This window comes from Sus scrofa, chromosome 7 (genome assembly GCF_000003025.6).
Source record: "Sus scrofa isolate TJ Tabasco breed Duroc chromosome 7, Sscrofa11.1, whole genome shotgun sequence".
NCBI classification, from domain to species: domain Eukaryota; kingdom Metazoa; phylum Chordata; class Mammalia; order Artiodactyla; family Suidae; genus Sus; species Sus scrofa.
The window spans coordinates 55809678-55824436 of NC_010449.5; the positions used below are offsets into that span (position 1 = coordinate 55809678).

At 48.9% G+C, this 14759-nt stretch overlaps 1 protein-coding gene across 2 annotated transcripts; it reads left to right on the plus strand.

Moving 5' to 3' along the window:
• On the plus strand, positions 740-11066 carry LOC100625251 (tubulin polyglutamylase TTLL13-like). Of its 2 annotated transcripts, none has more exons than XM_021098985.1 (9): positions 740-2349; positions 2840-3107; positions 3417-3457; positions 4986-5104; positions 7523-7653; positions 8794-8950; positions 9688-9831; positions 10205-10290; positions 10583-11066. In XM_021098985.1, exons 2-9 carry the CDS (start codon positions 2851-2853, stop codon positions 10941-10943), a joined length of 1296 nt encoding a protein of 431 aa, XP_020954644.1. In that variant the 5' UTR covers positions 740-2349; positions 2840-2850; the 3' UTR covers positions 10944-11066. The 2 variants fall into 2 exon arrangements, with proteins under 2 accessions (XP_020954644.1, XP_020954645.1); XM_021098986.1 differs by lacking the exon at positions 10205-10290 and adding an exon at positions 10338-10512 and having other exon boundaries at positions 742-2349; positions 10583-10714.

The window sequence follows — 14759 nt, forward strand, 5'->3', positions numbered from 1 at the left end:
GTCCAAGGTGATGAGTCCAAATACCACTATTTTCCCAGTTTTTCCTTAAGACTAATATTCTAGAGGAAAGCCTTCTCTGGCCTCCAATACTTTTTTCCACAAAAAGTTAAAAAAAAAAAAAGGTCTAGGAGTTTCTGTTGTGGCTCAGTGGTTAATGAATCCAACTAGGAACCACGAGGTTGTGACTTCTATCCCTGGTCTTGCTCAGTGGGTTAAGGACCTGGCATTGCCATGAGCTGTGGTGTAGGTTGCAGACGTGGCTCATATCCAGCGTTGCTGTGGCTCTGGTGTAGGCCAGCAGCTACAGCTCCGATTAGACCCCTAGCCTGGGAACCTCCATATGCCGCAGGAGCCACCCTAGAAAATGTAAAAAGACAAAAGTCAAATTGGTTTTCTTTATGGTGGTACTTCTCAGCCATGTATATTTTTTGAATTATCAAGAAGGGGATTTATGGAAGCTTTTTCTACCCTTGAATATGGAACACTTAGGGGGACCCGTTGTACTCAGAGCTCTGGGCTTTGACCACAATAGGGAGGTAAGAAGAATTGATCCATCCCAGAGTCTCTTCACCTCTTTGCTTGCTTTTTTATTTATTTATTTTGCTTTTCAGGGCTGTACCTGCAGCATATGGAAGTTCCCAGGCTAGGAATCTAATCGGAGCTACAGCTGCCAGCCCACTCCACAGCTCACGGTAATACCAGATCTGAGCTGCAACTGTGACCTACACCATAGCTCACGGCAATGCTGGATCCTTAACCCACTACGTGAGGCCAGGGATCAAACCCGCAACCTCATGGTTCCTAGTCAGATTTGTTTTCGCTGTGCTATGGTGGGAACTCCCCTCTTTGCTTGCTTTTTGAGAGGGTCTCTTACTAAAGGGTTTTGGTCTTGATCTAAGGTAATCAAAATTAACCCCTAATTAAAACCTTGAAGAGTTTTTAATTGGGGTTAATAAATTTCCATTTTAGGGAGAATACTTAAGTTGCAATCAATGGATGGATGAATGAAGGAGGAAAGAAAAGAATCAGGGAATCCAATGAAGAGGTGGTTGAACAGGCAGGTTCCCTGCTGGTGGAATGGTTAAGATTAGGGACTTTCACTGCTGTGGCCTTTCACTGGCTGGTCTGGGAACTTGAGATCCCACATCAAGCCAGCTGCATGCAGCAGACAAAAAAAAAAAGTTGCTGAATGGTGACAGTTCAGGCAAGAAGTGATGATTCAGGTTCTAGAACAGTGCCTGGAACATTAAATATTTGTTAAAAGTGTTAGAAAAATGTGCATCCTGGAAGGAAGACAGGGAATTCCAAAGCATTTCGAGGGGATAATTTTTTTTTTTTTTTTGCTTTTGAGGGCCACACCTGCGGCATGTGACAGTTCCCAGGTTAGGAGTTGACTCAGAGCCACAACTGCAGGCCTACACCACAACCACAACAACTCGGAATCCAAGCCACATCTGCGACCTCCACCACAGCTCACAGCAACACCAGATCCTTAACCTACTGAGCAAGGCCAGGGATCAAACCTGCATCTTCATACACACTAGTTGGATTCTTAAACAGCTGAGCCACAAGGAGGACTCCATGTAATCTTGATGTGACAGATTGGGCCAAGTTTGCTGGAAGTGTGATGGTGGATAGTGAACGGGAAGGGGAGGCAACAGTGAAGGAGCAGTGGAGGGCATGTGTGCTAATAACGGCTGTCCTCAAGACATAGTTACTAAAAAAAATAATAACAAAGAAAGAAAATAAATAAATAAAATGAAACGCAACCAAATGTTTGTCCCTAACGCTAAGTTGCCCAAATTCGAGGATTGGCCTGCGGGGGTCAAGAAAGGTTGGGGTTGGAGCTTTGCAAACGTGAGAAAGCGGAAGGACTACAAGTTCCATGATGCATCCAGAAAAAGCCTCGAGCGCCAGGGGCGTGATTGCACTTCCACCGCCACCGCAAAGGGCAAACGTTTTTGGCGACATCCCAAGATGGCCTCGGGGGCAACACAAGTGGGTGTGGTTCTCGGGGAGGCCACGCCCACAGAACGCTACTCCAATAGGGGCCGCCTTGGTGTCCCTGGCGACGGCGGCGGTGGCTGCCGGTTTGCTTCCGGAGGCGCCGCCCGCCGCCGCCGCGGTCTCTGAGCTAGGCGCGCACCCCGTTGGCGGTGGGGAGCGGGCTCCCCCTTGCGTTCGGCGGGCACAGCCTGTCCTGTGGAGCAAGGAGGCTGTCCCGGAGGCCCATCAACCTCGGGAAAGAGCAGGAGCCGGCCGAAGGGCGGACATGAGCGACCAGCAGAGTCCAGCACCGAGCCGATAGGGGCGAACCCAGCAGCCCCTAAGTTCTCTCCCGCACCTCAGGTGGGCAGTGTCGGCCGCGGGCTTTCCCTCCGCTATAAGAGCCCAAGTGATCTTGGCCATTAGGGCCTGGCCCCTAATGGCCCCAGTGTGTGTATATGGAGAAGCTGAAACCTTTGGCTTTCAGCTTTATTTTAAAAGTAAAAGTACCCCAGCGCCCTAGCCATCCCCCATCACATTCAAGAACCAAAAAATCTGTGCTCATGGCTGCCAGCTCAGTTCAGCTCCTGCATGCACCCCAAAGTGTTGTATGGAGTGATCTTGGATGATTGGGGCTAGTCAGCAAATCTAACATCTCGTAGGCATCCCGCAGACCCCATTATCTACATTAGCATCCCATTCTATAGTAGACAAAAAGACAAAAAAAAAAAAAAAAAAAAAAGCAGCCGCATCCCCTTATAACACCATGAAGGACCTTGGGTGGATTCCTGCTGGTTTTCCTGGACCCGGAGGGAAGTCATATACATCTCATTCCCACCCCTCTCTCCCTCAGAATCTAAGAGGATGGAACCAAATACCTGTAAGACCAGTGAGTCAGAGGAAGACTGTGTTGAAGAAGAGGAATCCGAGGAGGAATGTGTTAAAGAGGATGTTACCGTCACTTCTAACCCTTCTCAACAGGCACTCTCAAAGGCTGACTGTAATGCGTTTAAGAATGGAGTTCCCTTATCTATTATAGCCAAGAAAATACCAAAGGAAATCATCCCAACTGACCTAGATGACTTAGAAGTTGGAAGGAGAAAGAGAAGGCGGAAACGCAGGTGACCATTCCCTGGACCCCCTCACTTGTCCAGCTCCAGAGGGTCGCCCCCTGCCCTTCAGTTGAGCTGGGGTCCAAAGTCTTCCCTTTAGCCTGGGAGGGAGGACAGGAAATACAGGAGGTTGTTAGTCAACAAAAACAAAATTCAGAACCATTTAGATGGCTTAGTTTAGAATTTTAGCACATTTACTTCGTCCTGGTCTTTCCTTTAAGTGGCTTCTAGAGGAAATGAGCTGCACTGTGAATCTGTTAGGTGTCTCTTCATCTGGGTGCCCAGCTCTGCCTGATGTGTGCTATTCCTCCATTCCAGACCCCTGGCCATCAACTTGACCAACTGCAAGTATGAGAGTGGTAAGCACCCAGCTTGTCATTCACACCACTACACACAGACAGCACCTAGGGCTTCCCTCGGTTTTGGTCCCCCAGTCTGTTCCCAGCCGCCAGATCTTGTTAGGCTGGCCTATAACCTGGACTGTGTCCCCTGGTTTATATACCAGCAGCTGAGACTTCTTTGTTCCAGTTATTCTCAGCAGTAGGGTGGGAATCTCCATAGTTAGCTAACAAGAAAAAAAATGACAAAGTCACCATTGTCCTACCCTTCCTGGATTTTACCGGAGATGAAATGAGACCAGGTTAAAAATGTTTTTTCATGGCGTTCTTGTTGTGGCTCAGCAGAAACAAACCCGACTAGTATTCCTGAGGATGTGGATTCAGTTCCTGGCCTCACTGGATGGGTTAAGGAACCAGCGTTGCCGTGAGCTGTGGTGTAGGTCGCAGACAGGACTTGGATCCGGCATTGCTGTGACTGTGGTGTAGGCCGGCAGCTGTAGCTCAGATTTGACCCCTAGCCTGGGAACTTTTTTTGTTTGTTTGTTTTTTAGGGCTACATCTTGGCATGTGGAAATTCCCAGGCTAGGGGTTGAATTGGAGCTGCAGCTGCTGGTCTACGCCACGGCCACAGCAACTCGGGATCCAAGCCATGTCTGCAACCGGCACCACAGCTCATGGCAACGCTGGATACCCAACCCACTGACCGAGGCCAGGGATTGAACTCGAATCCTCATGGATACTAGTCAGATTCGTTTCCGATGCACCACGACAGAACTCCCAAGCCTGGGAACTTCTATATGTTGTGGTTGTGGCCCTGAAAAGACAAAACAAACAAAAAAACCTTAAAAAAATGTTTTTTCAAGGCAGCTTTTGAGGGGGCTTCAGCAATTAAAAATCACTAGCTAGGTCTGCCATTTCTTCCTCCCCTCTTATCCCCCTGGCATCTCTGCAAAGGGCCCCCCAAAGTGTGAGGCGCAAATGTGACCCCTTCTGAGGGTCAGCTCTGCAGGCCAGAAACCATCCTAACTGAGAGAGAGGACTGACAGGAACAGAGAGCCAGGCTCTAGTTTTCTACCACAGATTTGGGAGGGGCCCTGACAGCCACATGAACTTGGAATTGTCGCAGTGGTAACCACACTGCCAAGCAGAGGTAAGAACTACCATCCGGAGTTCCCGTCGTGGCGCAGTGGTTAACGAATCCGACTAGGAACCATGAGGTGGGGGGTTCGGTCCCTGCCCTTGCTCAGTGGGTTAACGATCCGGCGTTGCCGTGAGCTGTGGTGTAGGTTGCAGACGCAGCTTGGATCCCGCGTTGCTGTGGCTCTGGTGTAGGCCGGTGGCTACAGCTCCGATTCAACCCCTAGCCTGGGAACCTCCATATGCTGCGGGAGTGGCCCAAGAAATAGCAACAACAACAACAAAAAAAGACAAAAAAAAAAAAAAAAAAAAAAAGAACTACCATCCTCTCGAACCCTGCTTTCTGGTCAGTTCTGTCCTGACCCAACTCAGCTACAGCCCCAGGGCACCATTGACTTCCCTGTTCCCACAGTGCGTCGTGCAGCTCAAATGTGTGGCCTGAAGGAGGTGGGGGAGGACGAAGAATGGACTGTGTATTGGACAGACTGCTCTGTCTCATTGGAACGAGTCATGGACATGAAGAGATTTCAGGTACAACTTCTCAACCCAAGATCCTAAAGGGACTACTGTCCCAGCAGGACCCCTCCCTCCCACTCTTCTGCCCAGGCACCCGAGGCCACCATTCCTGGTGACTGTACCCCTGTGCAAAGGAGAAAAGGCAGTGGCCATAGGCGTCTGCACCAATGGAAATATTCTCCTCTGGGGTCTCTGGAACTTGTCATCTGAAGGAGGTGGCAGCTGGGCACATTCTATTTTAATACATTTGTTGCTGGCCTGGAAGCATCTGTGCTCAGCTGGCCCCCTCAGGGGGAAAGCTAGGAGGCAGCTTCAGAGCTAACAGAAGAGCCAGCTGAACCATCCAGCCCTCTAAGCAGCTTAGCCTAGCACTCCACATCCATTAAGAGTCAGTGCGGGGAGTTCCTATCATGGCTCAGTGGGTTAAGAACCTGACTGGTATCCATGAGGATGCAGGTTCAATCCCTGCCCTCGCTCAGTGGGTAAAAGGATCCAGTGATGCCGTGAGCTGTAGTGTAGGTCGCAGATGTGGCTTGAATCCTGCTTGGCTATGGCTGTGGCCTGTGCACTTTTGGTTCAGCCCCAGCCCTGGAACTTCCATATGCTGAAGGTTCGGCCTTTTAAAGACAAAAAAAAAAAAAAAAAAGTTAGTGTGGCATCCTTGGTAGCAGCAAGAAAGCCAGGAAAGATGAACCAGGGTGCCCAAGAACATTACTACTTCATGGTATTTTTGTTATCCTCTAATTCGGTCTTTGTGGTGGTTAGCAATAAGATAATTTAAAAGTGCCTACAGGAGTTCCTGTTGTGGCTCATCAGTAACGCATCTGACTAGTATCCATGAGGACACGGGTTCAATCCCTGGCCTCACTCAGTGGGTCGGGAATCCAGCGTTGCCGTGAGCTGTGGTGTAGGTTGCAGACTCAGCTTGATCCCACATGGCTGTGGCTGTGGTGTAGGCCAGCAGCTGTAACTCCTATTTGACCCCTAGCCTGGGAATTTCCATATGCCTTGGGTGTGGCCCTAAAAAAAGAAAAAAAAGACAAAAAATTTTTTTAAAAGTGCCTACAGATTTATGTTGAGGGAAAGCAAGGCAGGGAGTTGAGACTGTCACCTGTCCCATAAATCATGGGAGAAGAATGAGAAAGGGAGAAAGGGAGAGGAAGACCTGCTAGAAGTACTCAAGAAGACCAGAGAAGGGGCATGCAAGGAGCAGTTGTGAGACGAGGGTAACAGTGTTATTTATTGAGGGCTAACTACAGGTAAGACACTGCTAAGTGTTTGTACATTCTCACCTCATTAAATCCTAAAAAACAAAACAAAACACCCTTATGTTAAGAATACCAAGGCTCAGAAAAGGGGAAAGTCAGAGAGCACCAGGCCCTCCAGCACAGAGATGGAGCATTCACATTTCCAGCAGGCCACCAGGGCAGTGCTGTGCCCTCTGGGGTGCCAGTGTCCTCCATGCCTTGGGGCTGCTGCTTAGCTTCCTTTCTTCTTGGAGAAATGTTTTCTCATCTGCTCCGTGGTATCCCGCACCAGGTATTCCCATAGGACTAATCCCTGGTTGTGTCATGTTATAAGGTGGCTAGAAGGCCCAAAGTCGTGGCTCGCCCTGCTCCCTGCCCCCTGTTTCCTAGTGCTGACTTTGCCGCATATGTGTGTTTTGGGTAGAGGCCAAGGGGTAAGGTTCTCACCTGCCTTAGGGAACCTTCCTTTTCTCCCTCAGGGTACTAGGTATAGGGCTCACCTCTCCTGTGCCTTTGACCTTGACCTCCTAGTCCTTCTCCACTGCTACCTGGGATTACCAGGCCCCATGATTCCAATATGATCAACTAATACATCTACTCTGAAAAAGCTTCTTACCCCCAACACTGTCCCTTGCATATGTTTCACCACCCATTATAACAGCAAGCACTCAGAGTTCCCGTCGTGGCGCAGTGGTTAACGAATCTGACTAGGAACCATGAGGTTGCGGGTTCGATCCCTGCCCTTGCTCAGTGGGTTAATGATCCGGTGTTGCCGTGAGCTGTGGTGTAGGTCACAGAAGCGGCTCGGATCCTGCGTTGCTGTGGCTCTGGCAAAGGCCGGCAGCTATAGCTCTGATTCGATCCCTAGCCTGGGAACCTCCATATGCCGCGGGAGCGGCCCAGGAAATGGCAAAAAGACAAAATAAATAAATAAATAATATAACAGCAAGCACTCCCCTAGAAACATAGAAATATGTCTGATAAAAGAGTTACTTGGATAGAGTAAATAATAGAGGTTTAAAGCCTCTTATTTTTAGAATAATAGGTCTTGAACCTACACCTAAGAATTCAAAAGTCTTCGTGCTACCACACGAAGCATATTCTATAGTAAGGTCGGCTAAATTACTCTGATGGGGGTACATACTATTACTCTGGGGGGTTGTGGAACCAACTGGCTCTGTTTCAGAAAATCAACCACTTCCCTGGCATGACAGAAATCTGCCGCAAAGATCTGCTGGCTCGGAACCTCAACCGCATGCAGAAACTCTACCCCGCTGAGTACAACATCTTCCCCCGCACCTGGTGCCTCCCAGCAGAGTGAGTAAGCCTGGCTCCCCAGGGTGAGGCACTGAGGGAGGGCAGGGTTCCCCGTGTCAGTTCCCACCAGACTCTGGCCCCAGGACCTAGAATATCTCAGGGGGATAGAAAATTTCATCTGGTTAGGAGTTCCCGTCATGGTGCAGCAGAAACGAACCCAACTAAGAACCATGAGGTTGGGGGTTCAATCCCTGACCTCGTTCAGTGGGTTAAGGATCTGGCGTTGCCGTGATCTGTGGTGTAGGTCGAAGATGCAGCTCAGATCCCATGCTGCTGTGGCTGTAGGTATAGGCTGGCAGCTGCAGCTCTGATTCGACCCCTAGCCTGGGAACTTCCATATGCTGTCGGTGCAGCTCTAAAAAGCCAAAATAAAATAAAATAAAATAAGCTATAAGGATATATTGTATAATACAGGGAATATAGCCAATATTTTATAATAATTGTAAATGGAAATTTACAAATTTGTGATCACTATATTGTACAGCTATAATATATAATATTGGATGTGAACGATACTATTGAAAACAAACAAGGAGTTCCCACTGTGGCGCAGTGGTAACGAAACCAACTGTTATCCATGAGGATGGGGGTTCAATCCCTGGCCTTGTCCAGTGGGTTAAGGATCTGGCTTGCCATGAGCTGTGGTGTAGGTTATAGACACGGCTTGGATCCGGCGTTGCTGTGTCTGTGGCATAGGCCAGCATCTGTAGTTCTGATTTGACACCTAGCTGGGGAACTTCTATATGCCACAGGTGGGGCCATAAAAAGCAAACAAACAATGTTAAGAGTTCCTTCTGTGATGCAGTGGATTAGGAATCCAACTGTAGTGACTTGGGTCATGGTGGAGGCATGGGTTCAATCCCCAGCCCAGTGCAGTGGGTTAAGGATCCTGTGTTGCTGCAGCTGTGGCATAGGTCACACCTGCAGCTCGGACTCAATCCCCCGCCCGGGAACCTCCATATGCTGCAAGTGTGTCAAAAAAAGAAAACAAAAAGAACCTAGGGAGGATAGAAAAAGTAGTTTGTTGTGAGACTGACTACTCCAGGAGGAGCATGGACTGGATGGCAGGAAGGACTCCACAGGGTCCTGGGACAGTCCTCATGCACAGAAACGTTCTGACCAGCTCCTCTCTGCACATAGCTATGGGGACTTCCAGTCCTACGGTCGTCAGCGGAAAACCCGCACTTATATCTGCAAGCCAGACAGTGGCTGTCAGGGACGTGGCATCTTCATCACCCGAAATCCACGGGAGATTAAGCCAGGAGAGCATATGATCTGCCAGCAGTACATCTCCAAGGTGAAGAACCAGCCCTGGGGTGCCTCATCTCTCCCAAAGCCGAGGAGGAAGACAGTTTAGGCTCCTTCCCTTCCTGCTATCCCCCGTTATTGGAGGCAGCATGGAGCCATGGTTTGGAGTCAACTTGCTCTGAATCTGATATGTGATCTTGGGCCAATTTCTTACCTTTTCCATGCCTCAGTTTCCTCATTTGTTAATGAGCATTAAAACAGTAACTACTTGGGAGTTCCTGTCATGGCTCAGCCGTAACAAGCCCAATTAGTATTCATGAGGATGCGGGTTTAATCTTGGGCCTCACTCAGTGGGTTAAGGATCTGGCATTGCCACGAAATGTGGTGTAGGTTGCAGACGCAGCTTGGATCCCATGTTGCTGTGTCTGTGGTGTAGGCCGGCAGCTGTAGCTTGGATTGGATCCCTAGCCTGGGAACCTCCATATGCTGCAGATGAGGCCCTTAAAAAAAAAAAAAAAAAAAAAAAAAGTAACTACTTTATGTGGTTACTGTGACAATTAAATGAGTTGTTATATATTTGAGGCACTTAACAACAGTTGACCGGACATAGTAAGTACTTCAAAAGCACAGCCCTCTGTATCCACAGATACGGAACACACCATTGTATACAGAGGCCTGTGCATCCGAGGATTTTGGTATCTATGGAGGGTCCTGGATCCAATCCCTTGCAGATACTGAGGGACCACTGTATTATTATTTTTCCCTGGTGGGTTTGCATGCTCTCAGCCCTTCCTCATTGATGGCTTCAAGTTTGATATGCGAATTTATGTCCTGATCACATCCTGTGACCCTCTTCGGATCTTCATGTATGAAGAGGGCCTGGCTCGCTTTGCCACCATGCCCTATGTGGAGCCCAGCCACAGCAACCTGGTAAGAGGCCAACTGGCAGCGCTAGGGTACAGGGTGACACCCTCTTCTCTTCTACGGCCATGAGTGCTGAGGTTCTGTGGCACTTGTCATGCAGCTAGCTTGTCACCCATGAACAGGAAGTGAAGCCTGGAGCACCGGAGCACCTGGCTGGGAGGGGAGCACCCGGGTGGGGGAGGGGGGTGACCACGGAAAAGCTCTACCTGCAGGAAGGGCACACTCTTTTCCCCAGGAGCTTACAGGACAGTCCTCGGCGGGGAGGGGCAGGAGATGAACCATCCTGGGGAGGGATGGTTAGGCAAAAGGCGATGAAGGGCTAGAAGAGAGCTGCAGGGAAGCAGTCGGAGACCGCAGGGCAGGGCCGCTCTCTTCCCAGGATGATGTCTGCATGCACCTGACCAACTATGCCATCAACAAACACAGTGAGAACTTTGTCCAGGATGACACCATGGGCAGTAAGAGGTATGCCCTCCTCTTTTCTCCTCTTTCTCTGCCTTTTGGTCCCACAGTCTCAGCAACCCATGAAACTGAACCAACTCTGGGAAGCTGAGCTGGCTCTGCCTTTACGGACCCCTGTCCTGGGCCTGACCACCAAGTGCATCCCCAGACCCCACCCAGTAACCAAACCCTGCTCCAAGCTGGTGGCAGCCCTTTGGAGCACAGGAACCTAGGCATGGAATTAGGGTGAGTGTTGCGGAGCCTCCTGCCCACAGCCTGGTCCCACTGGTCTTCCTTTGAACACTGGGCTTCACAGGAAGCTGTCGACGCTCAATGCCTGGCTTCGAGAGCACAGCTATGATCCCCGAGAGCTGTGGGGGGACATTGAGGACATCATCATCAAAACCATCATCTCGGTACATTCTGTTCTTCGCCACAACTACCGAACCTGTTTTCCCCAACATCTGAGTGGAGGTACATGTGCCTGTTTTGAGATCCTTGGTTTTGACATCTTGCTGGACCACAAGCTGAAGCCCTGGCTTCTGGAGGTGAGGATTATTTCCTTGGCTTTGCAAAACCAAGGTCCGCCCCTGAACAGGACACCCGGAACAGGAGTGTACTCAAGTGGTGGAACAGAGAATGGGGGTTGCAGAGGCACTGGGGTGGAAAGGAACTAGCAGAGGGCATGAGATATCTGTACTTTCGGGAGTCCCCGCTGTGGTGCAGTGGAATTAGTGGCATCTTGGGAGTGCTGGGACTCGGGTTCGATCCCCAGCCCAGCACAGTGAGTTAAGGATCCATCATTGCTGCAGCTGCAGCTTAGGTTGCAACTACAGCTTGGATCTGATCTCTGGCCTGGGAACTCCATAAGCTGTGGGGCAGTCAAAAATGAGAGAGAGAGAGAGAAAAAAAGAGATATCTGCACTCATTTTTTTTTTTTTTTTGTCTTTTTAGGGCTGCACACGAGGCATATGGAGGTTCCCGGACTAGGGGTCAACTCCTGAGCTGCAGTTGCCAGCCACAGCAACACAGGATCCGAGCCACGTCTGTGACCTACACCACAGCTCACAGCAATGCCAGACAGATCCTTAACCCACTGAGCAAAGCCAGGGATTGAACCTGTGTCCTCATGGATGCTAGTCGGATTTGTTACGCACTGAGCCATGACAGGAACTCCAAGATATCTGCACTGTTGACCTGCTAAATCCAATTTTGGTGGTCTCTGGCCTCCAGCATAGGAATCCAGGTTTTGGATCCCAAGCGTTCCTCATGTAAGCCTAGCCTTTAAGGACACTATAGTGAGAATCAGGCTGTCTGATTTTCTCTCACCAGCCTGTGCGTTGGAGGGATCTCTGCGACAGAGTCCTGTGGCCTTGGAAGTCGGAACATCCAGCTTCCTTGGCTGAGGCCTCTGGAGCAGGATGTCCCTCCTAGACCCTCCAGCTGGGCCTGTAAGAATGGAGACCTGCTCAGGTAGTCTAGGAAGGGAATGGATAATGACAACCCCCCCACCACCACTGCCCCCGACAGGTGAACCACTCTCCAAGCTTCACCACTGACTCACGCCTTGATAGAGAAGTGAAGGATGCACTTCTCTGTGATGCCATGACCCTTGTCAACCTCCGGGGCTGTGACAAAAGAAAGGTGATAGAGGAGGACAAGCGGCGAGTCCAGGAGCGGCTTTTCCAGGGCCATCAACAGCCGCGAGAAGCCAGGTATTCCAGGGGTTTGACAGGTGTTTAGTCGTGTAGCTTATCTTCTTTGTTATTACCTTCCTGATACTAGCTAGAGAAGGCAGCCTGGGGCCGATTAGCTATTAAAAACAATTTTTTGGAATTCTCACTGTGGCTCAGCCGTAATGAACCTGACTAGCATCCGTGAGGATGCAGGTTCGATCCCTGGCCTTGTTCAGTGGGTTGGGGATCCAGCGGTGCCATGAGCTATGGTGTATTCACAGACATGGTTTGGGTCTGGCATTGCAGTGATTGTGGTGTAGGCTGGCAGCTGTAGCTCTGATTTGACCCCTAGCCTGAAAACCTCCATGTGCCACTGGTGAGGCCCTAAAAAGACAAATAAATAAATAAATAATAAAAAATAATCTTTTGCACAGATAACACATCACATATGTAGACTCATCTGTGATATGCGATGTATCATCTATGCAAATTCAAAAGACACACAGTGAATAGTCGCTCCCCTGCCCTCCTCCACTACTCGGTTTTCCTCACTGAGCCAATCAGTGTCCCCTGGGTCATATGTATACTTTCACAAAAATTTAATACACATTTATATGTATTTTATATGTTATTTTTCTCCCTTTATCTATCCAGTCTAACCAGAAAAGAGCATAACTTTCACACTCACTGTATCCTGCTTACCAATGTATTTTAGAGCTATTTCATATTAGCATATAAGGCACTTTCTGTGGTTTGACTAGCTGTTGTTTTGTTTTTAACAGAACTCTTCTAGAAACTATTTCCTAAGAAACCTTATAAGTATGAAACACAGAAAATAGTTTAGTCACTCAATAATAGAGCATTGTTAGAGTTCCCATCATGGCTCAGTGGGAATTAATCCAACCGGTATCCATGAGGATGTGGGTTTGATCCCTGGCCTTGCCCAGTGTGTGTTAAGGATCTGGCATTGCAGTGAGCTGTGGTGTGAATTGCAGACATGCCTTAGATCTGGCATTGCTATGGCTGTGGCGAAGTCCAGTGGCTACAGGTCCAATTGGACACCTAGCCTGGGAACTTCCATATGCCACGAGTGCAGCCCTAAAAAGCAAATAAACAAATAAATAAATAAATAAAGCATTGTTTAAATCAGTATTATTTATCCATGGTTGTTTTAATTGTAAGATGGGTTACAAACATGGTAATTTGTTGCTGATACTAAATTATAATTTGTTAATTATAATAAAAATGAGCTTGAGGAGTTCCCATTGTGGCTCAGCAGGTTAAGAACCCAACATAGTGTCTGTTGTAAGGATACGGGTTCAATCCCTGGCCCCACTCAGTGGGTTAAGGGTCTGGCATTGCTGCAACTGGTGGCATAGGCTGCAGATGCTTCTTGGATCTGGCGTTGCTGTGGCTGAGGCTTAGGCCGGCAGCTGCAGCTCCAATTAGACCCCTAGCCTGGGAACTTCCATATGCTGTAGGTGTGGACATAAAAGGAAAAAAAAAAAAAGCCTGTGTGAATGAAGGTGCATGAAACTGTAAATACCCACAAGACTGGACTGTGCACGTGAATGTCTTTCAATGGGGGAAAAAAAAGGTTGAAAATGACTGGATTTAATGAACAAAAGTACAATCATAGAATCACTAGAATACTAGGCAGCCATTTAAAAATGTTGTATGATCCCATTTGTGTCTAACACGAAGAAAGAATGGAAGGAAGGAATAACAAAAGAACCAGGTAGTGAGTGGCAAAGCCAGGATTCAAACTTAAGTCCTGCCCTGAAGTCCATGCTCATAGCCAATATGCTAATGTCACAGAAAGATTGTAGGTTTTTAATCTTCTTTTTTGCTCTGCTAATTTTCTGTAATTAACATATACTACTCTATAATCAGAAACCTAAAGGATGGTGATAACTTGGAGTTCCAGTTTATAAGTGGATGCCATTGCACTTAAGATAAAAACCAGATTTCTGAAAGCCAAGCCTCTTTTTTTTTTTTTTTTTTTTTTTTTTGCTTTTTAGGGCCACACCCACAGCATATGGAAGTTCCCAGGCTCAGGGTCAATTCAGAGCTGCAGCTGTCAGCCTATGCCACATCCACAGCAACACAGGATCTAGGCTTGTGTCTGCAACCTATACCACAGCTCATGGCAATGCTGGATCCTTAACCCATTGAGCAAGGCCAGGGATTGAACGTGCATTTTCATAGATACTAGTCAGGTTCGTTACTGCTGAGGCACAAGGGGAACTCCTCAAACCTCTTTTCATGGCTACACACAGATGGGATTGGCTACAGCTGGGCAGGAACCAGAAAGGCCTAGAGCAGGAGGTTCTCAAAGCCTTAACCAGCCTTCCTTTCCCTACTGAATACTCTTGTAGTCCTTCCTTGACTCACCCCAAGCGTGGTTTCCCCAGGCGAGAACAGACGGAGTTCTCCCACGCGGCACTGCTCGACCAGGAGCGCTATGAGGATTCCCACCTGGGGGGATACCGGCGGATCTACCCCGGGCCTGACACAGAGAAGTATGCACCCTTCTTCAAGCACAACGGCTCCCTCTTCCAGGAGACTGTGGCTTCCAAGGCCAGGGAGGAATGTGCCAGGTACTTTGCCCTGCCTTCTCCTCTCTCCACTCGAGTGTGGGCAGAACCTGAAGCTGAATTGCTCCTAAGCAGGGTGGAGAAGAAGCCAGATGCTTGAGGAAAGACAAGTGGAGTTATAAAGTCCAGCAGACTTTTTTGCGGGGTGGGGTGGGGGGTTGTGCCTGAGGCACATGGAAGTTCTGGGCCAGGGATCGAACCTGCACCACAGCAGTGACAA